We start from the raw sequence: 26,787 nt of genomic DNA on the forward strand, positions 1-26,787 counted from the left end.
TCCTAGGATTTTATTATTTACTCCATTGATACCGGTTTATCTTAACCATGGTGGCGATAAATGCGGTGTCAGTGAGAGATCTTACTATCTTAGATCGGAATCGGTCAATAGTTATTAGTGATTAAGATCATCATGCTACAAGAGTTGTAGTTGACGTAATTTTTTCCATCGTCCTGCTGTAATTTCGTTTGATAGCAATTTCCTAACTACTTTTAATTTTTGGTCATCCGTATTATTATTATTACAGTGTAAGACGGTACAATTGAAAATCCATTGTTAGCAGATACTTTTTGGCTGCTGATCTGTATTTACTATACATCAAAATCATAGAAACTTGAAATTATTTGCTTCAATATTTGTAATTGTTTACAATAGTAGTATCCACGATAATATTTAAAGTTATTAAGAAATAGGTATGAACTATTCCAAACACATAAATAATTTTTTGTTTTATTTTTGGTACAGTATCAACAACTAAGGTAATTAGCTTATAATAATAATATTAACTTCATATTAATGAGTACATTCAATTTCTTACAGTGCCATCGCCAGTTATTATCTTCACATAAGATGTTCCTACATGGGATCTTAGACTGACCTTAATATTTTTTTTATGTAAAATTTTAGGCATTTCATAGATTAATAAATAATAATTAATCATACAAAATACATATACAGTTTTTATAGTTAACATTGTTTTGAAATGGCTCTGGTCTGACTGTTATCATTGTATAACAAATTTAAAATCATTTAATGTTTAATTTAAGTTAATTTAAAATGCAATAGTAGTATTATCTAGAGCTTGGATTCAACTTAGGGTTATATTTTCTATACTATTATTAATATTACATTGTGACCTTATATAAAAATAATGTTTTTAGTAAATCGATAGATTTTCACACTGTGTTTTCATTGGATTTTCAAGATTCAACAATTATGCCTCAAGACAGAAGTTCAATTAATCAAACCAGCTCAATGGATTTTACTGATTTTACTTATCCACTACCATGCCTTGATATTATGACATCAAATAACAATTTATTATTAACTCAAACACTTGATAACATTAAGTATAAGGTTATAATAATATTTAATATTATAATATTAGCTGAAATAATTATGGTTTAGAATAAAATAATATTATTTTCCAGCTTTTATTAAATATTAATACTAATTGGTTTTTTTTCAACAAAAATTTTTATTGGTAGGTATTTTGTTTACAAAAATTGCATATGCATCAGCTTAAGCTAACTTCATACACAATAGATAAGTTAATAATTTACATAAAATACTATAATGGTTAATAATAAATTATAATTTTATTGACTACATTTTATATACACACGTTTTATTTTTGAATGTAATATACTGCCCATACTATGGATATGTTGTTTTTTAGTAATGATTTTAATTTGTGTTTTTATAAGCAATGTGTATACAGTAGGTACACAGTATATTTTATAGATGAAAAAAGTTACTCTTTAATTTTTTTTTTCAACTTAGTATTTTTGGAATATTTTTAAGACTATTACTATTATTTAAATGGTTATTATTCGAAAAATTGAAATAACAATAGCAATAAATAACAGGATTATGATACTTTAATCAAATAGGCATTTCAAAGCATGTAGTATGAATAAAAATACCTTATTATTTAGATAATTTATCTATTTAATATTTAGAGTACCAGATATTTATTTTTTTACTATTTTAATATAATATATATTTAAATGCATGCTGTATATTTTTTTAAATATAGATTCAGAAAAGAAAAATCAATGGACAAAATATTCTATGCATTAATTTATCACCGTATATATACTCGGATTTGATGGTGATCTTGGATGACCTAGTCCAGAAATTGTTGCCTTCAAGCAATACAAAAACATTCGCTCATATATTCTTTAAATACTTTGATACTGCGCTATACAGGGGAGATTAGTAAGTGACAAATATCTAGACTCCTCATATTTTTATTTTTATTCTCTTTACACTAATCATTATTCTACTTCTAATCATTTGACTGTGATCATCAGTGGTTAATCAATTTCACTCGTCATCTATTTTGACAGTTATCACTTGGCCATGTTGCGATCAAACGGGTTCATTGGATCGGATATTATACTCATGGCTAAGCTGAAAGATGTCCAGAAAATTTTTAAGCAGCTCAAGAAATTGGTGATAATGAGAAAACGCATTGCTAAGAATGGCACAGGTATGGCACAATCCAACTAGATTGGCCGGATAGCAAATTAGTAAAAAAAGTATAGAATTAAATTCAAGATTTGACTTTTAAAAATTGTTAATTCTAGATAAATATATAGGTGATCTATTATTTAACAATGTAAATAAAAATTTATTAAAAAGCCTTGAGTAACTTCCTTTTAAAGTTGAACTATAGATTATAACAATTTATTTAAAAATTATAGCTATTTAGATTATCATAATCATTACACTTATATGAAAATGTTAACCAATTGATCAATTAATGATTTAAACAACAAAATGTAAAATATTCTTAAACAACTATTGTATTTTTCATAGTTTTACATAATATTTTTGAACTAACTGGTAGATACAACATTTTTAAATAACTTTTAAAGATTTTCATAATAGTTTTTACTGAGTTTTTCTTTAAGAAATTGAAGCATATCATTTTCCATTAAATAATCTTATTTTTCAAAATTTGGTTTTTACAGTTTTACTATTTTTTTTTTATTTTGAAGGATAGTAATATTATATCAGGGATCATCAAATGATGGCACCAAAATCGAACATCCATAAATATATTTAATTTTAAAATAACCTAAACAATGAATAAATATATTAAAATATAAATTATAACTTTAACTACAGCTAGTATTTTATATTGTATAAAAGTGACAAAATCCCAGATATTTGATAAATGAATTATAATTTAGATATGGACAACTTATAGAAAAATCAATGCAAAATTTTTTTACTAGACTAAAAGAAAAAGCAATGTAAATCCCCCGCCTTTGTATCAAATTATGTTTTATGATGCCCCTTTAAATATTGGTACTAATTTATTGCATTAGGTATTTATTTATTGTAGAGATGTTATGAACTGTTCGATTTTCGAACCGAACTGGAAATTCCAAATAATCGAACTGAACCAAATATCTAATAGTTCTGTTCGATAATCGAACCAGAGAAATAAAAATAAAAGTCTATGGAGTAACGGCTAAAATTATAAATTATAATTAAATAATTAATAGATTAATATTAGTTGTTTAATGTTTGCTTGTTTTAAATATTGATGTTTTTCGCTTTTTCTTATCAGTTATCATCATATTAATAATCAAAAATTAAAAACCTCATGCATAATAATTATTAACTATTAAAATATTTAAAGTATTTAAGTAAATAGTAGGTAGTAAAATCTTTATTCAATAATTCTGAGGTATGGTGGCTAAATGATAAATAAATAAATAAATATTTAATATTAAATAAAATAATATCCATTTTAACTTTTAATGTTCGGTTAGAGTTCAATAAAATATTTGAAGAGTTCGGTTCGGTTCGGGTTCGATTAAAAGTGTGTAGGTTAGATCTGTTAGAGTTCGTTAATTTATAGAAAAGTTTGGTTTGACCTTAAATATTATGGTCGGTAACATCTCTAATGTATTAATTATCTTATTATTTTCCTATATTATTTAAATTTAAGATATATACTACAAATTTTAATTAATTCAATGTTATTTATTAAATAATAGATATACAATTAAGATGAAATGTATGAACAAATTATTTAGTTTTTTGACACAATATTATTATTGCCATATTAATAAAACTCGTCCAAACTAATCTAAGTTCACTATAAGGTTGGTTCTGAAAGTTTTTTACAAATAAAAATGTATATAATATATACTTCAGAAATCAAGTTCTAATAAGTTAAGTAACAAGTATTATCCGATTAAGATAGAGAATCAGAGTTACCTAGTTTCTGTGTAGGTAATTACTTATAACAGTTATAACATTGCATTATTAGTAACTATAATACATAGTTAGCTATTAAAAATTAATTTCATTAAAAATAATTACAAATATCTAAAGGCATTTTAAAAAGAACAATGATATGAATATTTAAAATAAATGGACAGTCTTTGACTTAAATTCCAATTATAAATATTAAATGAATTACATGATATTCAGCTGAATCATCAGCTTTAAAAATTGATTTTATGTTGCTTATTGCTCAGTTTATATTGTTATTAGTAATTTATTGATGTCTAACAAAAATTACAAAGCGAAAACATATTTATTCATTAATTTTAAATAATTTGCCTTTTAATCTCGAAATTAAGGATATCTCATGAGAGCATAATTTTACAATGGAAGAAATAAGTAGAATATAATATCTGAAAAATGTGAAATTAAAAAATTAACCTGTTTAAATAGAAAATTTTTAATAATATAAAATAATATTATTATGTTGAATGTTAATTTATTTTAATTTAGATTAGGTATCTGTCAATTATGTCTTGTTGATTATAATTTTAGTAATTTTGTTTAATATTGATAGTTGACAATTTTAAATATTTTGAAATGTATAAAATATAGCTTAAAATACTATTATAGGTATAAATAATATAACATTTTTATATCTTTCATGCTTTTGATATTTATTGGATATAGTTTATTATATTGATGCCACTTATGTAGCGTAATAAATAATAATTAGGTAAAAGGGGGTAAATCACATTTTCATTTTTTACAGGAACAAAAAAAAACACTTTTAAAATCGAATATTTAATAGATTTTCGTGAAAATTAGCTAGATATTATGTAGTTATAAAAAAATTATTTCGAAAATACAATTACAGAATAGGAACAATATTTTTAACATTATTACATTGTTAACATTAACTTATGTAACACACTAAAATAAATTTTCACGCTTATAAATAACATTTTGTTATGTTGATAAGTACATGGCGTTTACATTAGTTTTTTTATAGCACTTCTTTAAAATTTTATTTATTATATTGTAGTATACAAATGGAAGAATGTATTTATTTTATCATTTTAAATCATTGATTTATCAATACAAATTATTAGTAAAAACGATCCTAAAGTGACTAAGTATAATATAAATACTACAATATCTAATATTTCATAAAGCTTTTATTTTTACAAGTTTATTATATTTCATATTTTCTACATAAAAGTATATAATTTCATATTTTCATACATCTTATAACTTATTCTTTTATTTCTATTTTTAGCCAATTTATCTCGTACAATTATCTTTTAATAAAACGTTCAAAAACTAAATTAATTAATTAAAAAAACATTATATAAAATAGTGTTTATATGTAAATAATAATGACAAAAAAAAGTTATCTATTCTATTAAGTTTTAAAATGAAGTGGCCTATCAATGACTACTCTTCCTGCACAAACTCGTGCTGCATTCATTGTCGTTCCTAACATATATCAAATATAGAAGATGGGGGTATAAACTTATGCAGAATTCAAATCATCACGCTCATTAGGGAGTAGGGACGACATAAAATATAGTATATACCGATAAATGAAACTACTTCTATATTAGCATTTTCATTTAAATTTAGTATCTACATTTCAAAAAACATTGTTTCATAAAAAAATGTTGAATTATTATATGAATAGTTACCTACATTTTGTTGATGCAAATTCATGTTTGTATAGTAATCCAAACTCCTATACTTGGTGTTTATGTTTCAAAACTATTCCAAACTTTTAATCCATATTCTATTTAACTACCTACAGCATACAGTACATCTAACATTCCAATACCAGCATCACTGTGACTTACACACATTTCTGTAACATATTTCTTACAGATGATATTGTATTTAGGATGAGGAGAAATTTGTATAAAATATAAAATATACTGCAGCAGGTCGAAGGAAAACATGACAAAAAAATAAATTGTTTTATTATTTTTTAAATTTTTTTAACATACATATGTTTTTGCGTTGGATTCAAAATTTTTTTCTCTGACTATGAGGTCAAATTTCAAAAAGTTTTTGATATTATGAATACCTAATCGTATCAATTTGAATTATACATTTATACCTATTACCTACAGAAAAAATATCGAGTATATTTAGGTAGTAGATACTATATAGCGTGCTGATGGTTTTCTTTGATAATGGATGTTATTTTTATATAATTTATTTGACTCGTGTGCTACACGTATATAATATGACAATTTTTTATTTTTATTTTAAAAAGAAAATTTTACATCTAATAAATTTTTTTTATAAAAAACTATTATTTTATATTATTTTTATTTTCAATTCTTAGATTTAAAAATGAAAATTGTTATGAATTTCTAACTCAAAATAATTTGCAAATTTTCGTGATTTACGTATTTTGTCAACATTTGAAGTTTAAATGCTTATAAAAAAATTGTAATTATTTATTTTTAATATTTTTGAACAACTGCTATTGTAACAATGTACTAGGAGTATTGTACTACATTTTCAAGCTTTTTTACCCAACTAATAAAATTGTATTGCCATTTATAGAAAAAAAAGAGTAAAAAAAATTGGAAAATGAAAATGTCCTTAAACCGCTAAAATCAAGTCAAAATATTTTGAAAATCGTAAGCTGTATAGAAAATACCACAGTGAAATATCACGTAGGTATCTTGTATCTACGGTTACTTGTTTTAAAGTTACCTTACACCAAAAACCAAAATCAATTTGTTGAAAACCAATTTTGAGTAAAAATTCCCGTTTTTCCTTAATTTTTTTTTTTTTTGTATTTCTTTGCGCTTTTGTTAACTATTTAGAATTTAAAATATTGACCTCCTGAAAGCACTAACTAGATTCACTTTCCCTTCAAATAAGATATTATTGAAGAAAATCAAATCAGTTTTACTGCCCCAAACGTAAATGATAGACACAAAAATAAAAAGTAAAACACACATCTTTATACCTATTACCTACTACTTATTGGTACACACATTGAAACATGTAACCTAAGCGTTTGTAAATTAATTAAGAATATATAAAAAAAAATTAAAAAATATTGATATAGACAAAGTTATTTTATTCATCAGGTTTTCCTGTTACATCTACGGTTCTACTTATATATACATTTATACAAATCATAAAAATCTAATTCGTGATATAGGACATTTTTTGTAACTTAATTTTTTTCCACTGCTCTAAAAAAACATTCATTATTTTTTTTTTCGTAAAAATAATGAATTAATTTTGTACATTGTTCATTATAAATTAGTGAATGTACCTATATGAAGGAATACCTACCAAGATTAAAAAGCAGATTAACTAAAATACACTCAACATAATTTAGGTTCTCGAAAAAAATAGTAAGAGACAAATTAATGCCAATGATAAACATTGAAGATAGGTGGAACAATCATGGTTTACCAATCACACCTCTATTTCAGCTTCTAGCCCTTTCGCGGTTGTATGGAACATCCAACTTTCAAGTAAGCCTCTAAAAGTATTTCTGAGCTTTTTGTTCCCACCATGTATGATTAACCTTTTCCAACCATCAATACTGCTCTTACCTTAATTATATTACAAGGGCATTTTTTTAAGATTGTTAATGGTGATTTAAGGCAAATTTACCAATCAACGGTTTCCAGAATAATAACTCGTCTATCAAAAATTATGGCTAGTAATGCAAAACACCACGTACATTTTCCTAGAAATGTTGACGAATGGAAAGTTGTACAGGATAAATTTTATAAAATGTACAAAATGCCTGGAATTGGTAGATGCATTGATTGCACCCACATTAAAATTCAAAACTCAGGTGGTCAGGATTCGGAAGTGTTTAGAAACCGTACCTAAGGGTTATTTTTCTTTAAATGTCCATGTAAGTTTTCAGGTTAATAATATAATTATAATTATATATCATAATAACATATTAAGGTACCTATACTACATTATATTAAAATATGTTATTTTATTATATTACATTATACTATTATATTGTATATCACAAATGAATATTTGTAATACTGGAAACAGTGGCTTGTTGTGTGCATTCAGTTTACAAAACCTTTTCTGAGTGTACGCACCGACCGGTGTCACTTGCTTCGCAATGGGTGTCCACCCGGGATTTTTAGTGGCCAATCATTACCACACATACACGTGTTAAAAACCTACAGTATCTCAAGCTAATGAACTGTTTTCAAAGCCCTATAAAAAAAATAAAATAAATAATTATAAAAACATTATTCAATTCACTTTTATCCATAGCATTCCTAACTAATACCATTAATAATTAAAATACTTAAATTATTCTATAGGCAGTATGTGGTCCATCAATGGAGTTTATGGATATAGTAGTTAGATGACCAGGCAGTTGTCATGACAGTTTTATTTTCAGTAGCAGTTACACAAATAAATATTTTGATGAACGTACAGATAACATGTTATTACTTGGAGATGGTGGTAGTTAACTTTTTTTGTCTAAATATTATTATCTGAATTGACATAGAAATGTTTAGCTTACAGTTATTAAATTTTTTTTTTTTTAGATCAACTGCAAGGGTATGGTTCTAAAGATGTATTTTTTTGATTTCTAAGGCCAATTTTTGACACTGGAGCTTAAACAATTTATTTTATTCCAACCGTTTGGCCACTGTAGCTTGCATTATGAGTTTTTGGTTCAAAATCTAAAACCATGAAATGTTATTTACTACCAGGCCTGTGAATTAAATTCACAAGAATACCATTTACATGTATGCATTTTTAAAACTGATTATTTTAATATTATGACTATTATTATAAAAATGTATAAATAATATTAAATACCACTCTTTAAAAAAAGACAATTATTTAAATAAGAAAAAGCCTTTAAACAAAAATGTAATACAAGTATGCAGAAAATCGTGAATGCGCAAAGATAATTTTTTGGAAGCAAACTATAATATTATTAAAATATACAAGCTACTTACATCTGGTTCTAACATAATATTTTAAGGAATTAATTTAAGGAAAAGGTTTAGCCCGATATATGATTCAGAAAAAGGAACAATAAAAAATAATAAGAAAAGACACAATACTGATAATAATGTGGATGAGGTATTACAAATATATTTAAAAATGTTGAACTATCAATGTGTACCTGCTTATGTGCCGTATGCATAGTCCGACACTTAGGGACATTTTAAATCACTTAGGTAATACCTAACTATGGGACACCTAAGTTCTACGTAGCTGACCCTTAATTTTTGTCTGCATAGTTAAAATTTAAGTAGTCCGTAGTTACCTATTACTTAAATATTGTTTTCTTAAAATTTAATTTATTCTTCCATGCTTATCATTAAGTTTTAGCTGTATTATCACTTATCAGTGTTGTTTAAACGCTTATAACAATTATTTATTCATAACCATTTTATAATACCGTTACCTCCGTCTGTGCTTTGAGACTTGACTACTTGATTGAATTTTTTAAATTATTGAGTAATTTTTAAACTAAACCATTAAGCATGGACGTAATGGATGTAAAAGGCAAAATGATGAAACGTGAACGAGGACCAAATTGGGAACAAGAAGAAAAAATAATTGTTTTCCGCTGCTACCAAAAAGTGGCTAAAGTATTGGAGGATACCAAGAAAGACTTCTACACCAATAGCAAAAAAAACCAAGCATGGTTAAGCCTTACCGAAAATTTCAATTCACATTCCAATGTTAAAAAGGTTAGGTTAGGTTAGGTTAGGTTCAAAAAAGAGATGCTGGTCGGATTTATGCCATCAGGTGGATAACGATCCCTGGGGCAAACCGTTTGAACTTGTGATGGGAAAACTCGGTTCCCGCCACCGCGGCTCGGACTCGAAGGACAGAGAGGCCGCGATAGCCGACTTCCTTTTCCCTGCCGCCCCAGTGACGATCTGGTTCGAGGCTCCATCTCCCGCAGTAAATAATATTTTTGAGGCGTTCGACGTTGATCTAAACACGTTCGACTTCGCCATGGTGATTCCCCGGTTTACAGCTGACGAACTTTCCAAAGCCGTCAAGAGGTTGTCACCTAGGAAGGCACCGGGACCCTCGGGAATCCCTAATGAGGTTTTAAAGATGTTTGCGAGATTCCGCCCACAGACCACGCTTGATATTTTCAACGACTGCCTTACGGCCCTTACCTTCCCGCCCTGCTGGAAGAGAGCGCGACTGGTCCTGATCAAAAAGGGTCCGGACAAGCCACCAGATCAGCCCTCCAGCTATAGGCCTATCTGCATGTTGGACTCCTCCGGTAAGCTTCTCGAGAGACTCTTGCTACAAAGGCTCGAGTCTCACCTCGACGCCCACGGCGGCCGGAGGAGGGCCACAAACCAATACGGTTTCCGCAAGGGTGTAAGCACAGAGTCCGCGATTTATAAACGTACATTATTTTTTGTAATTAATCTCATGTAACTATTGAAATTGTGAGTAGGTGAGGTGGGGGACTGTCCCACCCTCCTTCAGTGTCGTTAATGTTATTTATTGTTTTAAATAAATAAACGATGGGGGCCGGAGCGGAAGTAATGCGAAAGCAGTCCCCGCTCCGGTCCTCGATACCACGCAAAAAAAAGAAGGCTAGGTTAGGTTAGAGAGGCAGAAGAGCTGACTAGTCAAGAGTAAAAGTAGTTAAGGATTTACAGGTTGTAGGCCGAAGGCCAACTACAGGGTGGTTAGAGGCCCCCAGATAAATGTTAAAATAATTGTATATTAGAGAAGTACTGTGATAAACAACACCTCCCCTTTTTGCGATTCTAAAAACAAAAAAAAAAGGTTAGGTTAGGGTAGTTAATATGACTAACATGATTTTAAATATTTAATTTGTATGTATTTTTTTTAATTTTACAATTGAATGCTTTTGTGTAAATGCATAAATGATAAAAAAAAATTATTTGGAATTTAGCATAAAAGTTATTTTTCATTGATCTCAAAATAATCTTTAGAGAGAAGTACGCAATTTAAAAAAATTCTGGGAGACTGAGAAAGCCAAATCAAGAAAAGCATTCACTACAGAACGAAACAGCCGAATGAAAATTGGCGGTGGTGAAGAAGAAAAAATTGTTGATTCATCAAACCCAGATGTGGAAACATTATTAGGTAAACCCCATATAGTTGAATGGTGTAATGATTATGACGGTGACTCTGTACCTGAAAATCAATTGACTGATGCTATGTTATAATGACGTTTTACAAATACACTTAGGTATTTAGTTTTAATTTAAATAGTTATATAAATGTTTTATTATATGTTTATTATTTTTATATAATATTATTATAATGTTGTATTAACAAATAAAATAAATTTATTATTTAAGGTGGTTCCAGTCGATCAAAAAATATCGTTTTTAGATGTTCCGCTATGACAAAATTGTGAGACTTCGGATGGTTCGATTTTAATGCTGTAAAAATAATAACATTTCTTAACATCTCCTCTGTAGAACCGCCGGGGTAATTTTTTTAAGTTTTAATTTTTGACAGTATTATAATATCATACAACTTTCAGTTTTTACAACATTTTCGCTCAATCATATGTATTGAATAAATTAATATTTATAAAAAAACTCTTCATCCGTTCTATAGAGGAGGTGTTAAAATATTTTAGGATTTTTACAGAATTAAAATAACACCAACCTAAGTCTCACAATTTTGTCACAGCCGAAGTATGTTTTTACACGAAGAGTAACTGAATACTTTTTTCTAATATAATTTAACCTGACATGTGCCTGCGAGTGCGAGAACGCCAAATACCGATAACCAATTAATTACGCGACGTTTACCCGGATCGTCGCGCGTCGACCGGATGCCGACCATTTACCGAGAAACAATTTTCGATGTTTATCATATTATAATATACGTTCAATAATAATAATAATAACAATAATAATAATAATGTTTTTCTATAATACACCACAAAACTGCAAATTCACATAATCACATTTAGTCAGTCATAAACCTTACTCTTATACCACAGTTCTTATTTTTGATTGTAATTTGAACATATTGTGATTTTTTTTTTACCTACCTATTTTCAAATATTTTTAACGATGGATAATACGAAAAATTGGCGAATGGGTAAAAAATCAAAATGTTTTCCGAGTAAAAGCAGAAAAAATAAAGGAAATATTGCTGCACTTGTAAAAAAAAAGGTAAGTGAAGTTAATGTTTGTACAATTAAATTGAAAAACCTGTCATAATTGCTTTTGGTTGGGTCACTGGTCATATTAAATTTTAATTTCACAAAATATTATTATAAAAATGTTACACATTTTTATGTAAAATTATATGAACACCATACATATCAGAATATAAAATTCAATTTTGCTGGTTAAATACCTTAGAAAATCACGAAGATTAGAAGTTGTTTTGCATAAAAAAATAATATGAAAACGAGTATTTCATGTTATAAAAATGACTTTATAATAGATATATAAGACTAAACTTCTTTAGGGATGAATATAAACAAATCAGTGATCCACATATTCACATAGTATAGTTCTTTGTCCAAGATTATATTTTTTATTTGTAAATTTTCACAGAAAACCGATCTTGTAGTAGGGCATAATGACATTTCCGAAGACAATAATGCCCTAACAATGATACCATGTAGTAGCAGTGAACGACAATTAGTAACATCACAGCGTAATGTCCAGATGTAAGTAAAAAAACATAAAATAAAACTATAGTATTAATTGAGAAAAATATCCAAAATTTGGTTCAAAAAGTATAGTAATATTTTAAAAGTACGAAGCGGCTCGCCTCAGTCTAATTGTTTTGTTTTTATTTTTTTTTTTTTCGAAAAAAGGCTTGTGTTGGAGATAGAGAGTTAGAGAGTTGTCCATTCCAATGTATAGCTTTATACGCGAAGTCCACTTTTAGATTCTGAGCGGAGCGATGAATGTATTGATTTTACAATGTTGTGTCGTTGTGTGTGTGGTTTTTTTTTTAAATTTTTGTTTAAAATTTTTTTTGTGTCTGTGTACATGAAATTCCCAATCGTTTATAAAAGCATCAAAAGCACCGGGAAAAACAAAAAAAAAATTTTTTGAAAAAATTGATTTTAGATATTGGTGTAACTCCAAAACTGATTACCGTAGAAACATGAAATTTTCACTAAATGTTTATACTAAAATTTTCTATACTAGATAAAATTTTCAAAATATTTCAAATCTTTTTAAGTTGTTTATAGACATTTGAACTTTTCGATCTTTTTAGTTTTTTTTTTTTTTATAAATTACAGTAATATTTTATTCGTTTGGTGAAAAAGCTTCAAATTTTAATTCAAGGCTCCTAATATATACAACGACATAAACGATATAATATAATATAGCTACACCGACAGTTAAAAATTATTAAAAATACATCGTCACAATTTTTTTAATAAGCATTCAAAGTTCGAATTTTGACAAAAGACGTAAAAATCACGAAAATTTGCAATTTAAATTTTATTTTGAGTTAGAAATTCATAAAAATTTATCGTTTTAAATCTAAGGTTTTAAAATTCAATACAAAATTCATCATAAGTTTGTCTACTTTTATCAAATAAAAAATTTTTACCGGAAAGTCAAATTAAATTTTTATGAGCATTTGAATTAGGTACAACTCAATTTCTCTTGAACGCTAGGTAATAACTATATTAATTTAGACAGTATTATTCATAATTTTAATACACTTTTAGAACCACGAATATAAATGACACGGAAGAATTGGCATTATCCCTAGATTTAAATCAAAGCTGCAATCTAGCCGATATGAAACTAGAAGGAAGACGAATTGTGGACATAAATTATATATTCAATACAATAAAATCGTTTTCACATCCATTTGGGTGCACTTTTAAAAATTTAATTTTTACTCATGAAATACGTAATGGATGCATAAGTTCATTTTATTTTAAATGTAATTTTTGCAATCAAGTAGAGGTGATACATTCAGAAGAACCTGGCAACAAATTTAACACCAATTTAGCAATTGTAACAGCAGCAGTTAATATAGGACAAGGGTAAGTTATTTAATTTAAAATTTTCGTATTAGTATGTTTTTTCCTCACCCTATATGTTTTGTAATAGACATGCGCAGATAGAAGAATTGGGAGCTATCTTAAACATGCCAGTAATGTCTAATGGTAAATATCAATTATTGCACAACGAAATTGCCACGTACTTTAATGAGATATCTTGGGAAGAAATTGAGTTAGCTGGTAAGGAAGAAGCAAAGATTGCCATACAAAATAATGAAGTTGATGTCAGGGGAAGACCAATGATAGCAGTGATTGCAGATGGTGCTTGGTCTAAACGCTCTTACAAAACGAAATACAATGCACTTTCTGGAGTTGTAAGTTAATAATTTAATTAATATCACAATAAAATCAAGGTTAATAATTATTGAAAACAGGGCTGTATTTGGACATTGTTACCCTTCAAATTTCTAGGAAAATCATTATAATTATAATTTTTGATTTCGAAATAATTTATACTTTACACTCGTAAAAATGTTCTAATATAGAAAAACACTCGACATTTTTATAATTATTGTAAACAAACCTTATTATTGACAGCCCTGGAATTAGATTTTTATTTCTTAGCTATAATTGAGAATAATAATTTGTATACTTTTTAACAACGAATAACATGCAAAATTATTGCTATTTTAACATATTTCGTTAAATTTGATAACGTTGGTAAAAAAAAAAAATATCACAAATACATTTTGAAATTTTTAAAATCATTAAGAAACAACTTAAATTTTCAAGTTTTTTAAACTGCATATTTTTTTTTACTCAGATGTTTTTATTTTATTGTCAAAATACAATCCGACCTTATTTTGATAAGCTAATAATGTGATCAATTAAATTACCTATTTATCAATATTTGTAGGCCTGCATAATTGGAGCTAAAACAAAAAAAGTTTTATTCATTGGCGTAAGAAATAAGTATTGTTGTATTTGTCAGAGAGCGTCTAAAAATAATATAGATGCTAAAGAACACCTTTGTTTCAAAAATTGGAACTTGCCTTCAACCGCTATGGAAGCAGATATTATTGTAGAAGGTTTTAAAAGAAGTATTGATATGCATAATCTGATATACTCTAAGCTTATAGGTATTAATTTAAATTGGATTATATTTTAATATTAATTTTGAGCATTAAAAAAATTGATAGCGCATTTTAACCACATATTTTAATTTTAGGTGATGAAGATAGCAGCGTGATGAAAAGACTACATCTAGCTAAACCATACGGGTATAATTTTGTGATTAAAAAAATTGAATGTTCCAACCATATTCTGCGCAATTATGTAAATAAATTAAAAGACATATCTACTAAAAGAAGAACTACTAGAGGCGTAAATATTCCGGGAAATATAAGACAAGCAATAAAAGATAGAATTCTTAGACTTAGGTATGCAATAACAGAAGCTGTAAAATATAGAAAACATCATGAAGATATATCATTTGAACATAAATTATTAAATTTAAAAAAAGATTTAATAAATGGACCAAGTCATGTTTTTGGCGATCATACAAATTGTCAGTTTTACTTTTACAAAGGACAAAAAGACGGTGAAATAAATTTAGTGCCACAAATGAAATCGTTGGGTATTTGGGAAGAATTAGTTGCAGCGAAAAGTCTTGTATTATATCATGCTGAAAGTTTATTGTACAGAGTAAGTAATAATGCAGCAGAGTCGTACAACTCAATTTTAGCAAAATTTATTGGTGGTAAGCGAGTAAATTTTTCTCTTCGTGGATCGTATAATTTACGGTGCAACGCTGCAGTAACATCCTACAATGCAGGGCCTAGACGTTTGCATTTGTTACATAAAAAAATTGCAAAACACAGTCCGGGTCTGTATACTAAAAAATTTATTTCAAAATCTACTTCAAAAAGTATTCAGAGAAGTAAACGTCGATTATTCAATCCTCCCGTTTACAAAAAAACAATATCGGGACCAGATCAGCATTACGGAGCAACAGCAGACATATTTTATACGGTTCTTTTTGTGGTAACGACGCAACGAAATATGGGATACAAAATGAAGAAAATGCGAAGTCGGCGTTGTCTAACATTATAAATAAACCCATAAGGTCGTCTGGATTAATTATTGATTATGAATTACCATTTCTAGCTGCTTCTCCAGATGGCCTAATAGATGAGGATTCTTTAGTAGAAATCAAATGTCCAATAAGCGCTAAGGATATATCGCCTGAAGATGGAATTGCAAAAAAAAAAAATAAAGAGTTGCGAAATAAAAAATGGAAAAATGCAACTTAAACGAACGAATTCTTATTATTACCAGGTACAGGGGAAACTCCACATCTCGAAAAAAAAGTTTTGCTATTTTTGTATTTGGACTTCTCGAGGTATCCTTTATGAAAAAATAAAAAGAGATGACAATTTTTGGGAAGTAAAAATGTTACCCCATTTAGTTAACTTTTATAATAATTGTTTATTACCTGAAATGGTTGATCCACGCTATGATAGAAATTTACCATTGAGAGATGGACTGAATGAGTTAAGCTAATAAACTAGGTACCTATTGCTTTTTTTATTGAATACTTTTTTCAGTTTATTCTTTGTATAAATTGAACTGTAATTATGTCCAACATTAGTTTTTTTTTTACATTTTTACATTTATTTACTAGGTACCATAAGTTATTCTTTCTAAATAATATTTACATAATAGGTAATATATAAATATGTAAGGTAGGTAACGGTATACCTATATACATTTATTATTATTTTTTGCTTTAATATAATATTTATTACTACCTATCTATTATAAAATAAAATATGCTTTTACAAGATAAATCGTTTTTAAAAATATGTATTAAAAAAATATGAATTGTTTAAAAATTTAAAAATTTAAAATGCTACACTGAATAATTATTATCACGCTATAGCAACTTAAATTTCTACGTACTTATGTAATTATGTATGTACATTGTACTTATGATTTCTACTAAATCATGCAGTATTAAAAAATAAACAGATCACTGATGTTGATTGGATTTATTGTGCGTTATCTTTATCTCGGAGTCGGTAAATTGCCCCAAAAAAGGTCATAGTTATAAATACAATATAGGTACTACGTAAATTGCGGCCTATGTACTTTTAAAACATACGTAAGGTTGGTTTTTAACCATACACATTATTACTAATTGCTAATAATATAATATTTTTAATTAAAAACAAAAAAACAGCATTGCTTGAGCAATTGATATAATTATATGACAGTCCTAAGTCTGAAAATGAGAAGGAAAATATTGATTTTTCAATAAAAACCTTTGACGTAATTATTACTTATGAATAAAAATATTTGGTAGGTAGTAAAAATTATATCCAGGCCGCAATTTAGGTATATATAAAATATAGCCAGGCCGCAGTTTACGTATGTACAAAATATGCCCGGGCCGCAATTTACATAAAAAATAAAAAATGGGTCGCAATTTACAGTGAGCTCTTTATAGCTCTTTTTTATCTATGCATTTATAAATAATACAAAAAAAAATATTATATTATAATAATAGTAGTGTATGATGCGTGCGGGTAGTGGGTACCCGGTAGACTATAACTTACAAGTAATGTAGTCTATTGTTTGATTCTTAGAATGCGGATACGGGTCGTAATGCATTATTGAACACTGTACACCAGCGCGGCAGCGCGCACACACACTAATGATCATTTACACTCGCACACATTGATATGGCCAGGTTATACGTGACACATAATTTGCCTAAATCTTACTCCTTAGAAAATGACCGACTAGAACCCCCTTAATACTTCCAGTTTTATGCAGTTAAACACTGTGGACAACGCCACCAGTTATGTAGATGACACATTTAAAGAAAATACAGAAACTATGACCTTTATTATTGATGGTTTGTTTTTATTATTCTTAAGCTTGATACTTGATCAATTAAAATACCTTGCTTGTTTTTAGATGATACTCCTGTTGTAATGTCTACACCAGATCCACAAACTCAAAACTCCAAAGCCATAACAAACAAAAAAGTAAAAAAACTATTTCAAGGGGAAAAAACTGCTGGTATTATTGAAGAATCTGAATTGAGAGTAAAAAAACAAAAAATGTCCATCCAACATGAAAACAAAATGAATAAATTACAGGTACAAATAATATTTTATTCCCACACAGCATTTGTCAATCAAAACAATTGTATAAATATTAAATTTGAATTGGGTTTCAAATATTTAAATTTAAAAGTTAATAAATTATTGATAACATATTTTATTTTTTACCTTTTAATCAAAACATTGTATAGTTACAAATAAATATTGGTTTAACAATATTTAATTTTTAAAGATGATTAAAAATTGAATAAATCTTAAAATTTAACATTTAATTAACATGACAAAATAAAAATTTATTTTTGGTTTAAAACTCATTATTTATTCATTCTTTAATATTAATATTTTATATTTATTTTCTATTTGTTGAATAAAATATATTTTATTTCCAATGCAAATTGGAAATTAAATGTATCTTATGATGTAACATTAAATAACTAAACTATATTAATATTTATTTTTTGTTAATACTAATAATTTATTCAATGTTTATAATTATTATTTTATTTTGATTTTTTGTAATAGTTGAATAATAATTATATTAATATAAGATAGGTAATATTTATTATATACACGCAAGCACACAACGTATTAGTATTTTATAATGCCAGAGCTATCGCGTATCATGGATAAATGAACAGTTGTTTTTTCCGTAATCTATTGGAAAATTTGAAATATTGGCTATTTTTATATTATCCGTGAATTTTCTAGAAGCGTATAATTACGACCCCACCCTACTCCTCATTATCTACGACGGTACGAACTACGAATTTCAGCCGCTGTTCTGCGTAGCGCGTATTGCGCGTCTGCAGTCTGCAATTCTGCATTTAATCTTTTTCCATGTCCACTGTCCGCTCGAGCAAGTCCGAGACGTCGAAAACTCGAAACTGTCCCGTAGACAAGAAACTCAAACGCGTTATAGGTAATAACTAATAATCAATTATTTTGGTGCGACATCGAAAGTTCAAGTATTTGGCACTGCGACACTATTATTATATACTCACTACCTCACTACGATATACCTATATGGACACATATCACACATGGAGTTATAAATGTTGTAAGTATATAACTTAATCAATATTATTATTGTTGCTATACCTACTTATATTACTAAATAATAATAGACGTATTCTTGTCCGATCGCTTTGTAAAAAGCTGCTAGGTTTTACTATAGCTGTTATTAGAATTTAGGAAGTACCTATTATCTTCTAATCATATTCCATAAAATCGAAAATTGAATTTTGGAAAATTTTCACTTTAACTACCTACTGTATTTTTTGATTTTCTTTTACTTATTTATTTTAAATAGTTAAGAACCATGATGCAAAAAAATAATTTGGAAACTACTATATAGTTTTGAAGTTTAGGTATTGCTGTTTTGTTTATTTTATTATAAATATTAAATACATCTATGAATAGGGACTCTAATTTTAATATAGTTATAAATGCACTACTTGCAGTTAAATTAATAGAAATATATCTAGGTAGGTAGTAACCAGTAGGTACTAATTTTATAATAGATATTATAATAATGAGTATATACTATATATTATACCTATATGCACATAATAATTACCTAACTTATAAGTTATAATCGCATATCATAATAATATTACTCATCGCCTTTGACTATCGCCCCGATAGTATCCTAACCTAACCTATTTATTTTTATTAAAAAAAGAAAATACTTTCCTCTATTGAGTGTTCCAAATTAAACAAAATAACAAGCATAATAATACGACATATTGTTCTATTTTAATTATTGTTGGATGAGCAATGGTTTTTGAGATGCAATTGCTAGAAAAAAGGGTATTACCAATAACTGAAGTTAATGTAAATTAAAGATACTAGGTAGGCATATTACCTGGACTATGCTAAATTTGTGTAAAGAAATAATAATAATTTAATTTTGGTTTTTGCTGTTATGCATCAACTTTTATCATCATGATTTGTAAATCTTCATTTGTACAAATTTAATTTTTAGTGAAATATCAAAAATAAAATTAAAGTTACTGACAACAATTAATAAATCCTAGCATATACCTACAAGTAAACACTAAGACATAGCAGCTTTTTACCTATAATGATCAAACTTTATTGGTATATTAATTATAATTTATTTATACATAAGAATATAATTATGTTTACATACAATATTTTTATTTCAGCTAGTTGTTGCACATATATCAAGCCTAATCTGACGATCACCATAGATTTAGACTAATAGTAAATAGCTTTGATAGCCAGTAAGTAATTTTTGTATTTATACACCTAGGTATTACCTACTAAGTTAAATAATTACTTTTATATAATCAAAAACAATATTCAGTTATGTATAACCATAATATTAGTAAATCTACTAAGCGTAGAAGGTTTTTAGAAGAACTTGAAACAGTAAATTTTTTGATCGATGACCAACCTGAATTAGGTCCTCAACCATCTTGTTCATCTTATGAAATCCCTTTTATGTCAAGTTCTGAGAGCTCTAATAATCTTATAACTGAATCAAACATTTTAAACCAACCACTTGATGCTACTGAAAAAAATAATTTTGTACATGGTTCTTTTTCAATAACTTCTGATTCTAGTAGTGATGAATCTATTTGTCATGAAATTAATATGCTGGACATATTTGATGAAAAACAATCAATATTAAATTCTTTAGCGAAATGGACTGTGAATTATTCAATTACATCGGAATCTTTTTCTAGTTTGTTAAAAATATTAAAAGGTCATAGTTGTTTCAACAATTTTCCTATTGATTCAAGAACAATTTTAAAAACAAATAAGAAAAATCAATCTAGTGAAATTCAAACTATTCATCCTGGTTTATATTACCATTTTGGTATTGAAAATGGTTTAAAATCTCTTTATGATTTGAGTCTTTTTGAGGAAAAAATTAATTTAGTTGTGGGGATTGATGGCTTACCACTGACCAAGAGTTCTTCAAGTACATTCTGGCCCATTCTCGGTTATGCTCGTTATCCTAAATATAAACCGAATTTATTTATAATAGGTCTTTATTGGGGGAAAGAAAAACCTAAATGTAGTAATTTGTTTCTGAGTGATATGGTTGATGAACTTAAACGTTTATCCTATAGTGGCATGATAACGGAATTTGGTACTAAGTTTGTTGTTTTAGATTTAATAAGTTGTGATCTTCCTGCTCGAAGTTTTGTTACTCGCACTAAGAATTTCAATGGATACAATTCTTGTTCAAGATGCACTGTTGTGGGTGAAAGGATTAATTTTACAACATGCTTTTTGGGAACAATTTTTTGTAAAAGAACCCATAGTGACTTTTTAAATCGTACTGATGATGATCATCATGTCACTAATGATGTTTCTATATTAACTGAAGTACCATATATTGATATGGTTACATGTTTCAGTTTAGATTATATGCATTTAGGGTGCTTAGGTGTTATGAAAAAGTTAATTCTCCTTTGGTTAGGAATGATGAAAAATGCATCTGTATCAGTTCGATTACAAAATTGTGATGTAACAAAAATATCTAATCATCTTTTATCCATTAAATCATTTATTACAAGTGATTTCCCTCGAAAGACTAGAGGGTTAAATGAAATTTTGAGGTTTAAGGCTACTGAGTTTAAATTTATGCTAGTATATGTTGGACCAATTGTTTTAAAAGGTGTAATTACAGATGAATGTTATTCTCATTTTCTATGTTTACATGTAGCCTTTAGGATTCTGTTATCACCACACAGTAGTATGAATCGTGTAGAGTTTGCTGAAAAGTTACTCGTATATTTTGTAGAAACATTTGAAGAATTATATGGGGCACAGTTTTCTTCTCTTAATATACATGGTTTAATACACCTTGCTGATGATTACAGAAAATATGGAGCCCTGGATAATTGTTCATGTTTCCCTTTTGAGAATTTCATGAAGTTCTTAAAAAAAATGGTTAGGAAACATGAAAAACCTTTGGAACAGGTGATAAATCGTTACCAAGAATTCATAACTTTCAACAAACCATTGGTCAATAATAATAGCAATGTATCTTTCAAAAAAGAACATACCAATGGTCCTTTAACTGAACATTATACTGGACCTCAATTTCAAATTCTTATTAAAAATAACCTTAAAATTAATACTAAGTCTGGGTCTGATGTATATATTGGTTTCAAAGAACAAAACAAACTATCCATTTTTAAAATTCTAAACATATGTCATGATCCTCGTTCAGGTAAAAATGTATTTTTAAGTAAAAGTTTTACTCAGGTTGAACCATTTTTTGATAAACCCATTAACAGTTTGAAGCTAGGTATAGCTAAAGTTGGTAATCTATCAAAAAATTTTACAATTATTGATATTGAAACGGAATTTTCTAAATATATGATTATGTATGATTATAGTCTCAACCATAGTATTGCATATCCTATTATACATACATATTATGAATAGTGTGAATATTAATTATAATAGGTATTAAGAATTTTATTTTATTGTTTTGTCACTTTTTAAATATTTTTAAATTATCAGTTATTATTATATAATTTGTATTTGCTAAATGTGTGAAATTTTAATTTAATAAACAAAATTATTACTGTATTCTATATGTATTATATTTTATAAAGGTATAAAAATGAATACCTATTCAGTGGTCGTTTTCACCGAAGATAATTCTATTGAAGCTGTTCCTACAAACTGGTTTAAAAATAATAAGTGTGCCTGGCCAATAACCAAAAATCATTCTACAATTAGAAAACTAATTGAGCGAAGAAGTGTCCCTAATGAAATTGAATATACTTATTTCAACGCCAAAGTATTGAAAACAACTGGTAAAATACTTACTTAAACTTAAGTAAACTTAACTATAGTTTTTAATTTAGTGTATATTTGGTATTGTTATATTTATAGTTAGGTATTTCTTATTATTTATGGGTATCATTATGTATTTTTAATTTGCATTCCAAGTTAGGTATGGTTATAATAAACCAACATGACTTGTAAGTTTGTGCACTAAGAAACAAAATTCATCAATAATAAGCTATAAAAGGTTAATATCTTGAATGTAATTTCCATAATATGTCACTTATTTAACTATCGAGACAGCAATAAGTCCTGCTTATAACATAAACATAATAGTACTATAATATAACCTTAATAGTAACATATTATTATATTATACATTTATAAAGAATCAGTATAGAACATCAATGAATATGTTGATATATCTCATACTATCATATTCATAGTTGTTATACATTATACTTAAAAATGTACAATATTATAGATTCATTGCTTAGAGCTCGAGAAATGACAAAAAAAGGTTTAAATAGAACAGATATATCATCTGCCGAGGACTATGATAATATTGTAAGAACCAAACGGAAAAGTAAGGGTACAACATTAAAAAATATAATGGAGCCCGGTTCCTCCTGCCCAACTTACTCAGGTATCTACATTAAATATTAAAATACCAAACTACTTGGATGTTTGTTAAAAAACAAAGATTTTTTTTTAATTTAGCATCTGAGGATGATGATGATGATGACAATAGTACTGACAAACGTAAAGCTTCCTGTAGGAATACACCTAAGAGTGGATGGTCACCGTCACCGAAAAAAATTAAATGTGGGTTAAATGATGATGACAATAGTACTGACAAACCTAAAGCTAGGAATACACCTATGAGTGGATGGTCACCGTCACCGAAAAAAAGTAAATGTGATAGTTAAATACTTATACTTTTCTGAAATACCTACTATAAAATAATAAATAAAAGTAATACATCCCATTTGTATATAGTTTTGATAAGTCCAATTTCTCCAAATACTAAAATCGTAAACAGCAGCTATTACAAAGAAATGGATCACCATTCACAAACCAAATCAATCTCCAGAAAACTTTCTTATAATATTGCAAATGAAGGTATGTTGGTTTAAATAAATTATTTTCAGCCTAAGACGCGTAAATGTTGGTAGTGACGGCATTGGGAGTAAAAGATGAACATTTTATACAATTTTACTACAATACTCAGTATAAATAGCTATTTTTTTGCATTTACAAACATTTACATCTGCAAATTATTTTCTTTCATTGTAAAAATATAATATAGGTACTATTAAAATAATATAGAAACATCTTATTATAATTTATAAATTGTAATCTAATTTACAGTAACAGAAACTATAACTAAAAAACCATTAAACCGCAATGACTATACAATTGATAATGATGGGGACTGCAGTGTTGGAAATAATAATGACATTAATACCACTGATGTTTTACAAGTTGATAAAAATATAACAAAACCTATTGAATCCCAACCAGGTAAATTAAATTAATTATTTCTAATTATCAAAACTAATAATTACACAATATGCATTAATCCATGACTAGGTATTGTAAAAAATTATGAGCATTTTGTGAAAATAAATGACAGTTTTAATAATACATCCGCTTCCCCAGATGACCAATCATTAACTAATATAATTTCATATAAATCAGTGGGTAAGTTACATTGTGTGATATTCATTAATAAAAAAAAACAATTATACAAATATGGTTTTAAAATTTCCTGCAATATAGATAATGGTTTTCAAAAAGATGTCCTGCATAGATTGGCTTTTATAAAGTATGAGTTAAGAAGAGTTGTAAACAATCAATTGGATTTGAGCCAGAGATTTGAAACATTTGAGTCCAAATTTGAAGACATTTCACATGCTAGTCATCCAGATAACCAGTCATTATTGAACAATATAATCGACTGTCCTTTACCTATGGATAATACAATTGACCTTGAGACGTTTAACGATAAAATATCTGGCGATAGCAAATTCAGAATTAATTTGGTATACTAACCAACATATTTTAAACATTAATTACTTTTGAATAGAGCTGAGAATTTTTTGGATAAGCGTTTTTATTAAGCTTATTGCAAAATATAATTTTCCATTGATGAATATTTTTATTTTAATTGAGGAACTATTGAAATAGTTTAAATGTTAAAATTTTTTATTCATAAAATGGTTTTTTATTTTCTATATGACTATTGACTCTTATATTAGAATTTTGATTTTTTAATGAATTGTACGGTGTTTTAAGAATATTGAATGTATCAGATTATAATAATCAGATTCACAGCCCTAATTATTTTAACATTATTATTTATAACCCATACCTATAGTCAAATTATTTTCTGTTTTTTTAAGACCAATCAATTATCTTACATCGGTGGAAAACATTGTAAGTCAATGATTAAAAGGATTATGAGTAAGCTGTTTACAGATGAGTTGTTGAAATTGTATTCATTTAGCGGGAAAAAAGGAAAAATTAAGTTTTCACAATTGGCTGTTTGTTCAGTCATATTTGGTAAGTTCACAATTACATTGGTTTTATTAATTTATTTTAGATTCTGAATAGAGCGATGAATAAATATTAATATCCTAAAATATTGATATCTTAATTCTTAATCTGATAGAGATCATAATTTCTCTTCAAAATCACTTTTTATTATATACAATAATTTATCATTGAATTCAAATTTAAAACATCTACGAGTGGCCTACCTAATGGCGAGGTGCACTCGAAAACTACTATACAGCAGAGAAATTTTTCCGTTTTTAAAGTTTTAAATTTGTTTTCAATACATAATCGCTAACAACTGTGACTACCTAATCAATTTTTCCAAATAATTCTAGATTTCATTAAAAAAATATAAATAATGCATGCAGATTTTTATTATTGCTCTTATAATCAATAAATATTTTTACATCTAATCAACTTCTTTAGTATTTTGAATTAAATAACTTAATATTATCTTAATTCTAATATTTAAATAATTAGTATGTAATGATTAATTACTGACCCAACTGATGTATACCTATTAATTATTATTATATTAATAATGATTTCCAATACATTTTATACTTGCAGATGCAGTTAAACAAAATCATAAATTCAAAAACGTTACTCAAAATGACATGGAGGAAGTTATAAAATATGTATTGGCACAAGCTCCTTTCAATATTAAAAGACTTGAAAAAAAAAAATGATTCTATATTCTTTTAATTATTAAATTTTATAATTTTCTATATACTTATTATTAATTTTTATTAATTTTTCAAAATGTAAAAGGATACTAAAGATTATAATTTGAAATACATATTATAATGATTTTTATAATGCATCAATATTTTTTGTATTAATAAATAAATATAATTAATATAATAATCATAATGCGTTGGTAATTTATTTATTTTTTATAAATATTCATTAACTAGCTAGGTGTCTTGCAATACAAATTAAATATTGGATTTACAATATTTTATACAAAAATTAGGCCAACATTTATTGCATGTCTTTTATAAATGTTGATTTAACTTTGGATGTATACTATTAAATAATTATTTATAAAAAAAATTTATTTAACATTGGTTTTCAATATTTAATTGAAAATGCAAAAGGGTTCACCCAATGGTTATTTAATCAAAATTAAATATTTAAAAATCTATTGTCAATAAAATTTCGATATTTAATAATGATTGACATTTATTCTTAAATATTTATTTAACATTGAATAAATATATCTATGCTGTGTGGGTTTTTACAAACTTTCAAACTAGTTAGTGGTTTTAAAATATTATTTTTTTTTGTTTAGTGGTCAACCACTGACTAGAAAGTTTTAAATGACAATATAACTAGAATTAACTATTTGTGGTTTTAGATTTTAAATCAAAAACT

General features: G+C 26.9%; 3 protein-coding genes and 1 pseudogene across 3 annotated transcripts; all 4 read left to right on the top strand.

Moving 5' to 3' along the window:
- Positions 1-1,827: 1,827 nt before the first annotated feature.
- Positions 1,828-7,836, top strand: LOC149058566 (uncharacterized). Its single transcript, XM_089218403.1, has 6 exons — positions 1,828-1,941; positions 2,073-2,215; positions 2,939-2,984; positions 3,599-3,634; positions 7,328-7,469; positions 7,582-7,836. The coding sequence occupies exons 1-6, from the start codon at positions 1,832-1,834 to the stop codon at positions 7,834-7,836; spliced, it is 732 nt and encodes a 243-aa protein (XP_089074529.1). The 5' UTR covers positions 1,828-1,831.
- A 4,196-nt stretch (positions 7,837-12,032) lies between these two features.
- Positions 12,033-16,507, top strand: LOC149058567 (uncharacterized; annotated as a pseudogene).
- A 2,429-nt stretch (positions 16,508-18,936) lies between these two features.
- On the top strand, positions 18,937-26,185 carry LOC149058568 (uncharacterized). Its single transcript, XM_089218488.1, has 11 exons — positions 18,937-19,132; positions 20,244-20,321; positions 22,677-22,880; positions 23,336-23,497; positions 23,572-23,763; positions 23,851-23,973; positions 24,223-24,375; positions 24,445-24,555; positions 24,634-24,896; positions 25,257-25,416; positions 25,981-26,185. The coding sequence occupies exons 3-11, from the start codon at positions 22,685-22,687 to the stop codon at positions 26,097-26,099; spliced, it is 1,479 nt and encodes a 492-aa protein (XP_089074614.1). The 5' UTR covers positions 18,937-19,132; positions 20,244-20,321; positions 22,677-22,684; the 3' UTR covers positions 26,100-26,185.
- LOC149058569 (uncharacterized) lies at positions 20,407-22,503 on the top strand. Its single transcript, XM_089218404.1, has one exon. It carries the CDS (start codon positions 20,407-20,409, stop codon positions 22,501-22,503), a length of 2,097 nt encoding a protein of 698 aa, XP_089074530.1.
- Positions 26,186-26,787: the final 602 nt, after the last annotated feature.

This window comes from Diuraphis noxia, unplaced genomic scaffold, assembly GCF_037042655.1.
Source record: "Diuraphis noxia isolate RWA-SAM2 unplaced genomic scaffold, SU_Dnox_SAM2 contig0002, whole genome shotgun sequence".
Taxonomy (NCBI): Eukaryota; Metazoa; Arthropoda; class Insecta; order Hemiptera; family Aphididae; genus Diuraphis; species Diuraphis noxia.

Bases quoted from the DNA above. Each gene is read 5' to 3' on its own strand.
- LOC149058566 (XM_089218403.1), top strand. From the start codon at position 1,832: ATGGTGATCTTGGATGACCTAGTCCAGAAATTGTTGCCTTCAAGCAAT. The intron at 1,942-2,072 runs GTAAGTGACAAA...CTATTTTGACAG, and splicing joins GCGCTATACAGGGGAGATTA to TTATCACTTGGCCATGTTGC. The intron at 2,216-2,938 runs GTATGGCACAAT...GACAACTTATAG, and splicing joins CATTGCTAAGAATGGCACAG to AAAAATCAATGCAAAATTTT.
- LOC149058569 (XM_089218404.1), top strand. From the start codon at position 20,407: ATGTATAACCATAATATTAGTAAATCTACTAAGCGTAGAAGGTTTTTA.
- LOC149058568 (XM_089218488.1), top strand. From the start codon at position 22,685: ATGAATACCTATTCAGTGGTCGTTTTCACCGAAGATAATTCTATTGAA. The intron at 22,881-23,335 runs GTAAAATACTTA...ACAATATTATAG, and splicing joins CAAAGTATTGAAAACAACTG to ATTCATTGCTTAGAGCTCGA. The intron at 25,417-25,980 runs GTAAGTTCACAA...TTATACTTGCAG, and splicing joins TGTTTGTTCAGTCATATTTG to ATGCAGTTAAACAAAATCAT.